Source organism: Ips typographus, unplaced genomic scaffold (genome assembly GCF_016097725.1).
Source record: "Ips typographus isolate SLU unplaced genomic scaffold, UJ_Ityp_2.0 IpsContig33, whole genome shotgun sequence".
In the NCBI taxonomy this organism is placed as follows: Eukaryota; Metazoa; Arthropoda; class Insecta; order Coleoptera; family Curculionidae; genus Ips; species Ips typographus.
In genome coordinates this window covers 671,423-687,405 of record NW_028098572.1, presented here as the reverse complement: position 1 = coordinate 687,405, position 15,983 = coordinate 671,423, and the positions used below count along the sequence as shown (strand labels likewise).

At 37.7% G+C, this 15,983-nt stretch overlaps 1 protein-coding gene across 1 annotated transcript; it reads left to right on the top strand.

Moving 5' to 3' along the window:
- The first annotated feature begins 10,152 nt into the window (after window positions 1-10,152).
- Window positions 10,153-15,738, top strand: LOC145739545 (uncharacterized). The gene is made up of 4 exons (XM_081994939.1): window positions 10,153-10,222; window positions 12,530-12,702; window positions 15,041-15,194; window positions 15,427-15,738. Exons 1-4 carry the CDS (start codon window positions 10,153-10,155, stop codon window positions 15,600-15,602), a joined length of 573 nt encoding a protein of 190 aa, XP_081851065.1. The 3' UTR covers window positions 15,603-15,738.
- The last annotated feature ends 245 nt before the right edge of the window (window positions 15,739-15,983 follow it).

The window sequence follows — 15,983 nt, the reverse complement described above, 5'->3', positions numbered from 1 at the left end:
GGTTAACTTCAGAATTTTGTTGCTTAGAATGACTGGCCATCATGTTCACTTCTTCCGAGGTTTCCGTTTGCTTCTTAGTGGCATAATATTTGCTTTTCAGAAACCTGTATATCAATAGAGTTAAATACTATTGAAGTATCTTCGATTTTGTCCATTTCTTGCTTCTTTGCTTCTAGGGCTTCTTTAATTGGTTGAAGTTCATTAAGGTTAACATCGTCCAGTTTGAATGCACTTAATTTTGAAGCAAGATTATAATTGGGTTTACTATAGTTTATACTTGGTAGAGTTATTTGCTTAAATTTGTATTTATTGTTTTTGAGATTTTGTAATTCTTTGATTTTGTCTTGATTTTGATTTTCACTACACAGTCCGGGTTCAATTCCACTAAATAACTTCCTTTGAAAGGGATGTTCTCGCTGGTTTTTCCATTTCTGTACTGCTACTGTATGATCCGGGCTTACAATGATCCATTTGTTCAGCTCCACTTTTTGTACTTTTATATCAGTTATTTCCACAGGAATTGGTTGGCAATTAGACACATTTGTGATCATTTTCAATAATTGAACTTCACATGGTGATTTCTCCTGTGATTTTGCAGTGATAGCTTCATGGCAGATAAATTCTTCAGGAATTATTTCGAAACAATTTTCGTTAGAGAAAAAGTGATTTTGCTCATTTATCATTAGATATTTAGATTTTGGTAATATTAATTGATAAGAATTATCCTTCATTACCGGCATCGGATACAGACGATATAAATTGTACATTTGACTTTCTACAGTAGGTATTTCGATAATAAATATTATTTTGTTTTCACTACTGTAGCTTTTGATTTTTGATATTTTTTCAAACATTAACCTTGTTTGGTTCAAATGGAAGTTTTGTGGTAGTTAAGTATTTAGAGACTGAATTTCATTTAATAATCCATTTGGTTCAATTATTGAATTATGAAGAATATTCATTTTTGAAAATGTAATTGCAGTTTCAATTCTTTCAAATATATCATAGATAGCTTGAAATTCAGTAGTTAATTGAGAGATTACCATTTCTGTGTAGAAAAAGTAGTAAGTTACGATAGCTTGGGCTTCCAATGCATAGAAAACGTCTTTAATATGATCTATTCTTGATTTTAACAGTAATTGATTTTGTGTTAAATTCTGCATACTTGCTTTAAATACATCAATTGCTTTTTGGAACAGCGTTATTTGATCTTTTACCGACGTTTTCAACCTTGATTGATTGGTAGATAGTTTTTCTATCGCTTTCTCATACTTTTCTGCATCTTCTTGATCAAGATTGCCTGTAATAGTTTTTATAATTGACCCTATAGCATTTATTAGTCCTCTTTTCTTTCTATTGTTGACAATTGGATTTAACTGATTGATTTGTTCTAAAATCCGATTTTGTAGAAATGTTGCTATTGTCACGTTAAGGGGTAGTTGAGGGGGAAGAACACACAGGTTTCCACAGGTAACCCACTTGTATTAGATTATAGGGCCTTAGTGGCTAGACAGTAATCTTACCTCCAGATTGCCAAGATGGCGGGGAGCATGATGTGGTTCGGGTTTGTCAGGGGGAACACGGGGGGCGACGCTTTAACGGGGATGAATGAACACTAGACTTAGGTCTGAGGGCATTCACCGAGCCGGTAAAGACGTGAAGAACCTAACAAAGGGAGGTAAGTAGGAGCGGCAACTTATGCTGCTCGCCCACACTATTTCCTTTGCTAGGGCTGATCTAGGGTGTGGCACTTGGTCACCTACTGCTCCACGTTGCGTTACACAATAGGCGTACCCTGACTAACCCAGAGATCAGTCAGTGACCTCCCTCTGGGGAAGACCCCAGAGTTCGGTAATCTGTACGTGCTTACGGTGCAGTATTTATACTCACATCATGACCCCAATTCGCCAATCTTGCTTACACAGACATTGTACTGGGGGAGACCGGGGCAACTTAAGGTAACGGCACCTAGTGTAATCTTTATGTTACATGCCCTTCCCCTAGAAAGTGTTCGCCCCGAACACTAAAACTTTGTTTTTTTCATATGAATCTTAAAATTAACCGATGTTGCTTATTTGCTAGAGAGGGTATGGGAAACACTTTATTCAAAAAATGTAAATTTTTCTCTTAAAACTACTTCTCGATTCCTAGATAATGTTTTCAGACACAAAAAAAATAATTAATCCTTTCATTGGGTCACCTTTCAACCTTGTGTTGTGTCTATCTTCTTGCTCTCCTTTTTGGCCAAAATTTACGTCAACTGCACATTGCATTGTACACTCCTTTGGGCACCATCATCTAGGCGGAAATGCATCACCTAGACTGTATCTCATCAGAGTGCCTTCTCTTGGCACTGTACTCGCTAAGCGGCAAACTCAATCCGTTAGCTTCATCATCTTTTGTCCTTTGCTGCTTTTCTGGCACATCTATACACTTCTCGACATAAGTCCGTTTGGAGATGCTTATTTCGACTTTGGGTGCACACTGGTTTAGAACCGTCGTGGCGGGACCCAGCTGAAGATGCTGGTTTATCCAAGACTTGCTGCCTTACTTGTTTAAAAGATATGGCAATTCGTTGATAGACGCAACAAGGTCGACCGGTGGCCACTGAAATGAACAATATATATATATTTTTTTTACTTTATATACATAGAATCCTATAACCTGTATTTGTTCTTGACCTAGTTTTAAATAAACAAACGATACTTGCACTATTTTGCTGTCTCAGCAAGGAACCTAGGTCAGAAATAGCGTCACTGGCTTAGAAAATTGAGACAATGTTATTACTTAACTGCAACTATGCAAACTATATACATACTTATTTTTACGATACCCGATTACTCAATTTTACCTTTACCAAATTAAAACAAGCATACATATTATTGTGCTCATCTGCACTGCATAGACTGTTGCTTTAGGGCGTCCTCCAGGTCGCTCTTGACTTTACCCTACTCAATTCAGGCAAATGCGACCTGTAAACTGGTCCTTCAAGATCTTCAACATCTTCATTTTTCGGAGGGTCGTAGGGTCAGGGGCAGAGCTGGGGTGTGACTACTGATATGAAGATCAGTAGTCCGGGATCAAACAGGGCGCCTCCACCATGTCACGTTAAGGGGTAGTTGAGGCGGAAGAACACACAGGTTTCCACAGGTTTTTATTAGATTATAGGGCCTTAGTGGCTAGACAGTAATCTTACCCCCAGATTGCCAAGATGGCGGGGAGCATGATGTGGTTCGGGTTTGTCAGGGGGAACACGGGGGGCGACCCTTTAACGGGGATGAGTGAACCCTAGACTTAGGTCTGAGGGCATTCACCGAGCCGGTAAAGACGTGAAGAACCTAACAAAGGGAGGTAAGTAGGTGCGGCAACTTATGCTGCTCGCCCACACTATTTCCTTTGCTAGGGCTGATCTAGCGTGTGGCACTTGGTCACCTAATGCTCCACGTTGCGTTACACAATAGGGGTACCCAGACTAACCCAGAGATCAGTCAGTGACCTCCCTCTGGGTGAGACCCCAGAGTTCGGTAATCTGTACGTGCTTACGGTGCAGTATTTATACTCACATCATGACCCCAATTCGCCAATCTTGCTTACACAGACATTGTACTGGGGGAGACCGGGGCAACTTAAGGTAACGGCACCTAGTGTAATGTTTATGTTACACTATGTTATGACTCTTTCTTGAATTTACCTCAATCGGTTTTCCTTTTGTTTTAGTCTCAATCGACTTTCGTAATTTACTTTGGCCTCGTTCTTTTTCTTAGCTTTGGCTCTTCCTCGGCTGCGCCATATAATGTTTTTCTATTAACACACTGAGATACTACTCAAACAGAACATTTAACGTATGTTAAATTAACGTATGTCAGAAATTTACCGACCCTAAAAAAAATTGATTTTATGCAAAACACGTATTTGTCAGCGCACGGGATAACCCTCCAGTTAAAAGCAGCCGACTGAAATTCTTGCATTTTTGGAAAGTCCTACTGATTATAACAATTTTTGTGGAATGATTCAAAACGAACTTTCAAGTAAAATCGTTTCTACTTGCGAAAATTTAAGAAACCTGCACTGCACCGTATGTTCCAACAATCATTGTGTGGTTATTTAGGGAAATTGCAACGTGTTCCATTGACGTTTGAAAATTTTTGATTCTCTTATAATTTTTTTTTTCTTTTTTTTTTTTTTTTTTTTTTCTTAGATTTTATTAAGTAATATGGTCCTAAGGAATTTATCTAAATATTTTCGTGATTCCAGCGTTGCCAACTGATGCTTTAGGGTTGACGAATAAAAATCCGTTGTTGCCACTGATTTCATGTAGATGCGGCAACGCTGGAATAACGAAATTATTTTATATGAATTCCTTATGGCCATATTAGTTTATAAAATGTTTGTTTCAAACATGTATACGTTCCCAAAAAATAGTAAATACAAAGTAGGAGGGACGTAGCATTGGTTTTTTTATATATTGGAACACCCTGTATATTATTGAAGTTTTGAATAGTCCTATTGCTATAAGAAAGATTTTGTTAGACAAATGACACCGTTTTTGCGCACCATTTTTGAGCTTTGTTTTTTATAAGCTATGTGATAATATGGTTTTAATTTAAACTCGTCATTTTTTTTGGTTTTCTTTTAAAGTGAACAATTTTATTAAAAATATTTTTTCCAATGAAAATTGCAAGCGGCATCTTTAAATGGTTAACAGACAAAGTAAGATCAGAATGTGCACTCGATCTTTCCTTAAGTGCAGTGCTGTGGGTTTTTTAAATTTTCGCAAGTAGAAACGATTTTACTTGAGAGTTCGTTTTGAATCATTCCACAAAAATTGTTATAATCAGTAGGACTTTCCAAAAATGCAAGAATTTCAGTCGGCTGCTTTCAACTGGAGGGTTTTCCTGTGCGCTGACAAATACGTGTTTTGCATAAAACCAATTTTTTTTAGGGTCGGTAAATTTTTGACATACGTTAATTTACGTATACGAATATACAGGGTGTCCATTTTACGAGCTCAACCATGGGGATCTCGGTTATTTGAAGAGATACAACATCGGTTAAATTAGGTCCAAGATGCGCATTTTCGAGCTTTGTAAGGTGTTGTTAAGAACAGTGACTATTTATTAATATCTTATTTAATAAATGTTCTATTTGAGTAGTAAAATGAAATGGAAGAATTGTATCTGAACAGTGTTGAAGTAATAAGTGCAGTGGATATTGGAAGTGACACAAAAGGTGGTAGGGCTTGGTTTAAAAAGGTTGTGTTGAATGGGACTGAAATAGAAATGAAGTTAGATTGCGGAGCAGAGGTAAGTACTTTACCAGAAGTTTTATTTAATAAGTATTTCAAAAGTAAAGTGAAGCTAACCCCAACTGATGTGATTTTAAAATGTTATGTAAATTTTACTGTTTGTCCATTAGGTTGTGCATTGTTGGAGGCTAGATATAAATCAACAGTAATTAAAGAAAAAATTTATGTTATAAAAAATAAAGAAGTACCTTTGTTAGGACTCACTGCTTGTGAAAAGTTAAATTTAATAAAAAGAGTTGAGGAGTCAAGGGTACGAAATGAAAAAATAGAAACTGTGGAACAGTTTATTAATAAAAATAGAGATTTATTTGGTGGATTAGGTTGCTTTACTGGATTATGTAAAATTGAGGTAGAGTTGGGTTCTAAACCAGCAGTTAAGCCAGCTCGTAGAATTCCATTGAAGTTAAGAGAAAAATTATAAACAACATTAGAGAGTTTAGTTTCTAAGGGAGTATTAGAAAAGGTGGAAAATCCTCAGGGTTGGGTAAGTAATTTAGTAATTGTCGAAAAGTCAGATGGTCAATTGAGAGTTTGTCTTGATCCAAGGGATCTTAATAAAGTAATAAAGAGACCTCCAGAGGTACTTATTTCAACTCTGAATGATTTTTGACCTCCCTCTGGGGAGACCCCAGAGTTCGGTAATCTGTACGTGCTTTTGGTGCAGTATTTATACCCACATCATGACCCCAATTCGCCAATCTTGCTGACACAAACATTGTACTGGAGGAGACCGGGGCAACTTAGGGTAACGGCACCTAGTGTAATCTTTATGTTACAATATTGCTGATTTGTTGTCTCGTGCTTATGTTAATAGTAATGATGGTGATGAACTTTGGTTGTTTGAAGAAATACATTCTGTGTCAATAAACCTGAATATGTCAGATGTAAGAAAACAAGAATTTCAAAATGCTACAGAGAATGATGAAATTTTAAGTAGTGTTATTAGGTATTGTGAACAAGGTTGGCCAAGTCATGAATATCAGGTAGATCAAAAAGCTAAATTTTATTTTAAACTAAGAAATCAACTACACTGTAAGGATGGACTGTTGTTTTTAAATTTTCGGGTAGTTGTACCAAAAAATTTGCAAAAACAAGTTCTAAATACTATACATGAGGGTCATTTTGGAATGAATAAAACCAAATAACGAGTTCGCCAGTTGCTATATTGGCCTGGTATGAATTCAGACATTGAAAAATTTATTGAATCTTATTGAGTATGTGAAAACTTTTCCAATTCTAAGTCTAAAGAGCCATTGTTATGTCATGATATCCCGGATATTCCTTTCTATAAAGTTGGGACTTATCTCTTTCAATGTTTTGGTAAAGATTTTCTAGTGTTACAGGATTATTACTCAAAGTGGTTGGAAATAGCAGTGTTAGAAAACAAAACAGCATCAGAAGTAATTAAAAAATTAAAAGTTCTCCTCACTATGCAAGGAGCAATGGTCAAGCAGAACGGTCAGTACAAACAGCAAAAAATTTATTGAAAAAAAGTAAAGAATCAGGTACTGATCTTTCTTTGTGTTTTCTGGAGTACCGTAATTTACCTATATCTGGTTTAGATTTATCACCAAGTCAAATTTTATTTTCCCGGCGAACTAAAACTAAATTGCCAGTTTATTCGGAACTGTTGAAACCAAAGGTTGATATATCAGCTTATAATAAAATCAGTAACAACCAATTTCAGTACAAGTTTTATCATGATAAAAGATGTAGACCATTCAATCATACATTTAAAGAGGGAGATAATGCCGTTAGCAAAACTGTGCATGATAATACTTGAAAACCTGTTAAAATATTGTCGAGTCATCAGAGTCCTAGAGCATATACTGTTCTAAATCAAAATGGAAATATAGTTCGTAGAACATCTAATTACCTAAAACCTAGTCAAACAGAGTTTACAGTGAATACAGGGACTGATGATTTCTCTAATGTAACTGAAAATGATCTCAAAAATGTAAATAACAATGTAAATGTTAATGATAAGATGATTTTCCTTGTGAACGGGGAAGAAATGTGTTAAGTGAAAAATTGAGTGAAAACCTAATAGTGACTGATAATCAGAATGCGGTACCTAATGCTGTACCTCGTGCTGCACTAAATAATGACGACGTGAAAAATAAGACGGAAGTACAGACAAGATCGGGTCGAGTTGTGAAGACTCCGGCTAAGTATAAGGATTTTGTTTGTCATTAATTTAATTAAAGTTTAAGTTTTTGTTTGTTTTAAAAAGGGAGGTGTCAGGGCATGTTATGTACTGCTACTTTAGTTTAAGATAAGTCGTGGTATAAGTTGGCCTGTCAGCTGTCTGTCAATAAGACTGCGGCAGTTGGACAGTCATTGGTCATTAGATTAAGTGGGGTTATGTGGATGATGAGCCACATGGAGTTGTTAAGAACAGTGACTATTTGTTAATATCTTATTTAATAAATGTTCTATTTGAGTAGTATCTCAGTGTGTTAATAGAAGAACATTACACATCGTCATAGCCAATTTTTCTCCTCTACAAGATGGCGGAGTCATATTTGGCATCCGACGTTTCGATTTTCCGAAACCATCATCAACTTTGTTTTTTCATATGGTCGCCATCTTGGATTTTTGAATTTTTAGATTCAGCTTTTTTTCTGGTTAAGATGATGTCTCACATGTTAACATTCGGACTTGCAGTTTGGAGGAAATATGAAAAATACTTTCTATGCGAAAAGGACATTGTAAACAACGGTACATGACGTTATTTTAATAAACAAATTATTGGCACTCCGACTGGATGTCACCTGTATTTACTAATTCGGTGTAATGTTATTATTAAAATGCTCTTTTCAAGTGAAGAAAAACGAGATATGCTAGAAATTTACTACTCTTTTTATCAAGAGTATTTTTTCCAGCAAGAATTTTGCCACTCGTCCTACCTTGCCGTTATGTAGGGCCGCTGTTATTGCATATCTCGTTGCATAGTATGTTACCTCCACGATGGTTGTTTTTTCCCAGACTACTTTTTCGAAAAGGACCCAACAGGTCTATCCACAGCTGATCGAACACTTGCCCTACTTGAATAGGCTGGAGTAGCCCAAAGGGTTTCCTGTTTGAGGGTATTTTTCTCGCTTGACACTCCCTGCACCCTCGGATGTACTTATGCACGTCCTTCACCATGTTGTCCCAGTAGTACTTTGGGCTAAGTCTACTCAGGGTTTTGGTCATGCCCATGTGTCCACTTGTGGGTGCGTTGTGTGCATATTCTAAGCCGTCTTTATCCGTGGTGGCTTTGTATAATATGTTATCCTTTTTCCTAAAATTCTTCGCCTTTCGTCGCGTTGTTGCGTCGCAGGTGCTGTTACCTGGGTCTAAAATTTCTTCTTTTAATTTCCTTAAAGCCTTGTCCTTGTCTTGAAGTTCATCTATCTTCACTGTCGAGATGGTGAAGATGGGCACGTCATCCAATTCCTCGATTTCCATATTATCTATGTGTAGTGCGGGATTGCGAAATAGACAGTCGGCGTCTTGGTGCTTGCTGCCTTTTTTCTATACCACCGATTAATCGAACTCGGCCAGCTTTAATGCCCACTGTGCTAATCGTCTTGAGTGGTCTTTTATGTTGTGGATCCAACAGATGCATGGTGATCGGTAACTATTATCACCGGTCTCCCGGAAATGAGATGTCTCAAGTACGTCATCCCCCATACAGCGGCTAGTAGTTCTAGTTCGCTTATAGAGTAGTTTTTTTCAGCTTTTGATAGTGACCTGCTGATGTAGACTATGGGATGGTTTAGCCTGTCCTCCCCTTCCTGCAGTAGTATTGCCCCTATGCCTTCTGTGCATGCGCCTGTGTGGAGAGTGCACCGATGTTAGGGTTGTAGTGTTTCAACACCGGGGCTGTTGTTAGCCGCTTTTTCAGTGCCTGGAATGCTTCTTCTTGTTCTGTACCCCAACGAAATTTGTTTTCCTTTGTGGCCTCGTGTAGGGGTCGAGCTAACACTGAATAATTTTTTATGAACTTTCTATAGAAGTTGCATAAGCCCAGGAAACTTTGAAGTTCTTTAGTTTTCTTCGGCGTCGGGAATTCTTTAATCTCTGCTAATTTCCTTTCTTCGGGGTATATGCCTTCCCCGCTTACTGTGTAGCCTAGTATTCTTACTTGCTCCTGCAGATACTCGCATTTGCTGGGTTTAAGCGTGAGGTTAGCTTCTCTCATTCTTGCGAATACTTTTTCCAGCTTCTCGATGTGATCCTCTAGGTTTTCGGAGAATATTATTATGTCGTCTAAATATATGAGTATTTCTTCCACCTTTTGTCTGCTAGCTGCTGGAAGGTGGCTGGGGCGTTGCAGAGTCCGAAGCTTAGTACATTGAATTCATACGAGCCATGGCCTTGTGCTGTGAAAGCTTGCTTTGAAGATTCTTCTATCGGAATCTGCCAGTACCCCGAGAACATGTCCAGTGTCGTGAAATATCTGGCGTTTCCTAGATAGGTCAATATATCATCTATCTGGGGTAGGGGGTAGCAGGATTTCTTTGTCACCGGGTTAATGGTTTTTTTGTAATCCACACAGAATCTGGTGGAATCATCCTTTTTCTTAACTAGGACTACCGGGCTTGCCCAGGGTGAATGGCAGGGTCTTAACCCGGCCATTCAATTATCCGGGTCGTCTACCCGGCGCCTCCACCATGTCACGTTAAGGGGTAGCTCAGAGGGAAGAATACTCAGGTTTCCACAGGTAACCCACTTTTATTTGAATATAATAATTAATAGTTTTACAATATCCTTACCCCCAAATCGCCAAGAGGGCGGGGAGCATGATGTGATCCGGGTTGACGAGAGGAACACGGGGGGCGACGCTTTAGCGGGGATGAATGAACCCTAGACTTGTGTCCGAGGGCATTCACCGGGCCGGTAAAGTCGTTAAGTACCTAACAAAGGGAGGTAAGTAAGCACCGGGGGTCAATTTTTCACACCATACGTTAATTTACGTATACGATTATATTTAAATATAGATATAATACTGCGTGTTGTTAAAAGCTTCTTCGGAAATTTGAGTATAAATTTTATACGTTTCTAAAGTTGCATATAGTCAAAAGTAAACCCCCCAGTGTGTTAGATTACCGTTCAATATGGAATGAATTTTTATACTGATTTCATGCTACAATGGCCGCATTCATAAGAACACATCGATTAGCAATCGCTAAGCAATTTTCTTATAAATGTACTGAAACAAATCGATTACTGATCGAAAAAGCATTACTTACACGTCATTTTGCTCGTTTCGTTGCATTTTGCTTCAGCTGAAATCAGTTAAAACACATTGACATTTCTTAGACTCTTGTCGTAATATTATTTTCTTGGTCTTGGTTCAGATATTCTCCCAGTGAAGCGAGATGCAAAAAAAGTCATCCAGGTGAACATTGGAATTCTTATTTATTTTATTAATAAACTAAAGATGGAGGCGCGGGTTGTGTGGACTTTTATTTGCTGTTATGCCATATGCAGCATTTTCCTATCCACAATATCTGGCCGAATAATTTTCATTTAATGTCCAACTAAATGGTGAAGTATCAGACAAATTGTCATTCCTTTAAATGTCAATCTACGCATGGCGAAAAGCAATCAGTCATTAATATTTATCAAACGTACAATTTATTTTCCAACTGATTAACATCCTACAGCAAAATTAACTTTTTGTGTCTGCCCAGCTCCGATTTATATCGAAGAATCAATGCCAATCACCTGTGTATTCTAAGAATTATCCAGAATGATTATTATTAAAACTTCAGAAAACACGCGTTTTTGAATGTGTTCACAAACTTAGAACATGTTTGAAACGCTCTTTGAGAAAGAAATATAAAAACAACACATTTTTCTTTACACGACTTGAGGCATGATCCGATATTGGTTGGGACTTTAAAACTCAAATTTGTACACTCAAAAGTTTACACATTTTTTTTAATTTGTACTTTTCTTGCAATTAATCTCTTGAGTAATACTTCTTTTCTTTGCTACTACGCCTTTTTCTAAAATTTCATTTTGATGTTTATTAGTTGTCAAATATTTTACGACGGATTTTTTGAAATCTGTGATCGAGATGGTTTCTTGTTCATTTTGTTTGTACAACATATATGCATTCGCCATAGATGTGGTCAAAAGTAACTCGAAGGCGGCTATCTGATCAGATAGATCGGCAGATTCCTTAGCCTTGATATAATCCCAAACAGCTTGAGGTTTTAGTTGAACCCCCTTGTGCCCTCACCTCGATCATTATGTCAGTATGTTTACTTGACTTTTTTTATACAACTGCTTTTGGCAAACCACATCGGTTTTTTCGTACCGTACCTACTAAGTGCATATGTAATAATGTTATCGACATTATTGGAGGTTTGGTGGTGATGCAGCAACTACTACCCAGTAAAACTCATAGTCTTGGTATTATCTGTCCATCTATTGCTATTATCTGGTTACAAGGACTTCTCTAGTCGAGACTTAACTATTAACTAACTTTAGATATATTGAAACAATCCGCTAATTTTTTTATTTGCTTCAGCATTATTCCAATATGTAGGACATCCGTTAAGCTGGATTCATAGTTCTAATTCCACAAAAAGTAAGCCGCATATATCAAGCAGTAAGAGGTAAGAAGTAGCCTTCGAAAAATGTTTCAATTCATAGTTCGACGCTTCGACGTTAGAAGACTGACAGACCACAAATGATTTGACAGTTTAAATTTTTTTTTACAATATAAATTTGGTTAGAATTTTTTATTTCCATTCTATTCATTGAATGTTTGCTGAATTTTACGGAAAATGAATTTTGTCGACTATTACTGCTATTCTATCATAGCAGCTGCGAGTGTGTTATGCCGCCTATTATTAACAGGCATAAGAAGTAAGCGCACAACGGAAAACCAGAAAAGATCGGAAGTGGGTTTTTATAAAGCATATTTTCTGCCAATGAAAGCCAAAGACAGTAAAATGCTTTTTAAATATACAAGAATGTCTACAGCATCTCTTTCATATTTTTCATTGTCCGAAACCCGCTACTCTGTTCAACTGTCTACAGCATGTTTTAACAAGTTGTTAAATTTGATGGCACCTAAATTGTTAAAACACAGTTTACCAGATGGAATAAATGTGAAGGAACATTTGGCTGTTACATTGAAGTAAGTATTTAATTTTAAAATTTAATAAACATTTTTATTCAGTGGCTTAATGATTATTGTTTTCAGTTATTTTTCATAAGGAACATCCATGCAAAGTAATGCATGGAGTTACTATGTTGGCCATTCGACCGTGCATTACATCATTAAGAAAACAGCCAAGGTTATTTGGGACACTTTGGCAGATAATTATTTGAAAACTCCATCATGTGAAACCGATTGGTTGAAAATACTGTTACGGTCTGGGCCTACTATGCTCGATACTTCTTAACGGGCGCTCGCTTCGGGATGAAACCGATGCGCCGCAATATCTGGCCGGGCGCGTATTAAAGTAGGCCACAGTTAGGAAGCGCTACCTGGAATATTCTTGAATGGTCAAGGCAACCCGCGAAGCGTTTCGCGGTCATTCTAGAACGTGGTTTGCGAATATAAAAGAAGCGGCGTTGACGACGGCGTAGTTAGTTAGTAGTGTAGTAGTGTAGTGAATTTGAGAACGCGGTAAAGTTTAAATAGTGAAATAGTTGTGGAATTGTAGTAGTGTTTTTAATAGCTGAGTTAATTATTGTACGGAGTGTTTTGAAGTGTAAATAAAGTTATTAATTGTTGAGTTAAATTGACTTTGTGTGAACCCACGGGAAAATCGTAACAATTGGTGTCAGAAGTGCGATCAGACTTTAGTGCGACGTGAATTTGAACTAAACTTCGGGTTAAAGACTTGTGTTCAGAACCGGACTAGAGATTTTCGGAACAGTGGTGTGTTAAATTTATTTTATGCCAATAACAAGACGTCAAAGTGCAAACATGGAGGCCCAATTTGAAGCTATGCTTAAACAAGCCAAAGAAGATCTAGAAAAGATGCGAAAACAAAACAAGGAAGAACAAGAAAGGATTCGACAACAAGAAGAAAGAATTCGACAACAAAAAGAAAGGATTCGACAACAAGAAGAAAGAATTCGACAACAAGACAAAGAAAAACAAGAAAAGATTCGAAAACAAAACAAGGAAGAACAAGAAAAGATTCGACAACGAGACAAAGAAGAACAAGAAAGGATTCGAAAACAAAACAAGGAAGAACAAGAAAGGATTCGACAACAAGAAGAAAGAATTCGACAACAAGACAAAGAAGAAGAAGTAAGTGAAAAGCGTAACGTAGAAATATTGAACGTTCTAGCGGGGACCAAGACAGAAATCCAAGAGTATGTATCCCAAAGTCTCAAAAAGATGGAGTGTGATGTTCAGTTAAAATTAAAGGATGTTCGGGAAGACATTAATGATGTTCGGGACGACATTAGTAAAATTCAGATTGATGTCCGGGAGGACATTAATAAAATTCAGGTTGATGTTCGGGAGAACATTAATAAAATTCAGATTGATGTTCGGGAGGACATTAATAAAATTCAGAATGATGTTGAGATAAAGCTACGCGACTTGGAGCGGAAAATTGACAGCAGAAGAGTCAACTCTACAGTGATCACCGGAAACGGGCTCAACAAGATCAAGCCTCCCACATACGACGGTCAAACTTCATGGGCAATGTACCAACTCCAATTTGAGGCCGCTGCAAATGCAAATGGATGGAGTAACGAGGAAATGGCTGTAGCACTAATAGTGGCATTACGTGGACCTGCATTGGAGCTGTTACAGACTCTGCCTATCGCCCAACGAAGCAACTATGAAGCATTAGTAGCTGCATTAGAACGTCGTTATGGGGATCAACATAAGAAAGGACTGTATCGAACGCAATTAATGGCAAGACAGCAGAAAACTGGTGAGAATCTAGAAGAGTTTGAAACCGAAATTCGTCGCCTTGTGCATCTGGCTTACCCAGCCGTCCCGGATGAAATCCAAGAAGAACTTGTGGCACAGTATTTTGTAGATGGGATTCGAGATCTGGAGGTAAAGAAATGGCTGAAGATGTTCAAAGGGAGCAACAACAGCGAATTACTGGTTCGAGCGCTGGAAATTGAAGCTGCGTGCAATGATTTAAAGCCTATTCAAGAGGAGAGAGAACCGCCAGCCGATCATGTTGCTACATCAATAAATAAAATTGAATCAATGGTCGGCCAATTAGTGCAACAAATGGCAGCATCAGGAAATGGCCAGTCCACACAGTTAGAACGGTCACGCCCGATCACTAGAGTGGAATGTTATCGATGTGGACGCAAAGGACACTATAGAAGGAATTGCAGACAGCGGTCTTGTTCTCCAAACCCACAGTGCCGACGAAATCAGGACATCAGAACAAATCACCGGAACTCCTCTGCTAAAAGAAACATTACATGTTATATTTGTGGACGTAAAGGACATTACCAATGGAATTGCAGACAGCAGTCTCGTTTACCGACCCCGCAGAACTGGCGTAACCAGGAGCAGGAAATGAAGAACCCGGAAGGACATTTTCCGCGATATGTAGAGGATCGTCAAGCTTTGGATAGTGACTTAAGGTATCGGAAAGGACAAATTCATAATGGTTGGAGGATTGGTCAAATTGCGAAGGTGACAGATAAAGAGGCTACAAAAAGAATGAAGAGCAGCGTTTCTAAGGAAGACATAATAAAAGGACAGCACTCAGACTCTGATTTGAAAGTAATCAGAAGATGGTTGGAGAAGGAACAATACTAGAGGGGTTTTATAGTGCATGGAACTTTCCTAATTGCCTAGGGGAATGGGCAATAGATGGAAAATATTTTCAAATTCAAGCCCCACCCAGAAGTGGAAGCTTATACTTCAATTACAAAAAGACATTCAGTATTGTTTTGATGGCCTAGATATTGTTTTGATGGATTTTTGTTTTGATGCAAAGTGTTTTGATGTAAGTTTACCCTGATAGATATTGGTGCATATGGAAATGAAAGTGATGGTGGCATATTCAACACTTAGTACTCAGTATTTGGACAACAATTAGACAGAAATGAATTATTTATCCCACACCCAAAAAAGCTTGCAAATAGTGACATAGTTCACCCATATACTTTGGTAGCTGACGAAGCATTTCCTTTGCGCACAGACATATTAAGACTCTATCCAGGAAATAATTTAGAAGATTCCAAACGCATTTTCAATTACCGTTTGTCAAGAGCAAGAAGGGTAATTGAAAACACTTTTGGAATCTTAGTGAATCGTTGGAGATTATTAAGAAACACAATAATTTGCTGATGTTAACAACATTGAGCTGTTTGTGAAAGCAATAATCTGTCTTCACAATTATGTGAACAAAGAGTCCGAACAAATTAATGATTCTTCATATTGTCCACCAGGCTTTCATGTCTCGGACAGTTCTGAAGGATATTGGCGGGAGGTGAAACCTTTAAGGTCTGTGGTTGATTGTCAGCCAATAGGGCTTCAAGACTTGTTTATGATATGCGTGACCATTTAAAAGACTACTTTGTCAAATTCTGAACAAGTACCATGACAAAACAGTGTTGTACATGAAGGAAGAGATCCTAATTTTACTTGTAATACATAGGTCACCTGATTAAATCTTGTGTACTACCATTGTACTACATAATAAGTTTAATTTTAAATTATAGAAAAATG

Coding starts and splice junctions, on each gene's coding strand:
- LOC145739545 (XM_081994939.1), top strand. CDS start 10,153: ATGAACCCTAGACTTGTGTCCGAGGGCATTCACCGGGCCGGTAAAGTC. Junction 12,703..15,040: donor TACGGTCTGGGCCTACTATG/CTCGATACTTCT, acceptor GAAAGTAATCAG/AAGATGGTTGGAGAAGGAAC. Junction 15,195..15,426: donor CAATTACAAAAAGACATTCA/GTATTGTTTTGA, acceptor ATACTTTGGTAG/CTGACGAAGCATTTCCTTTG.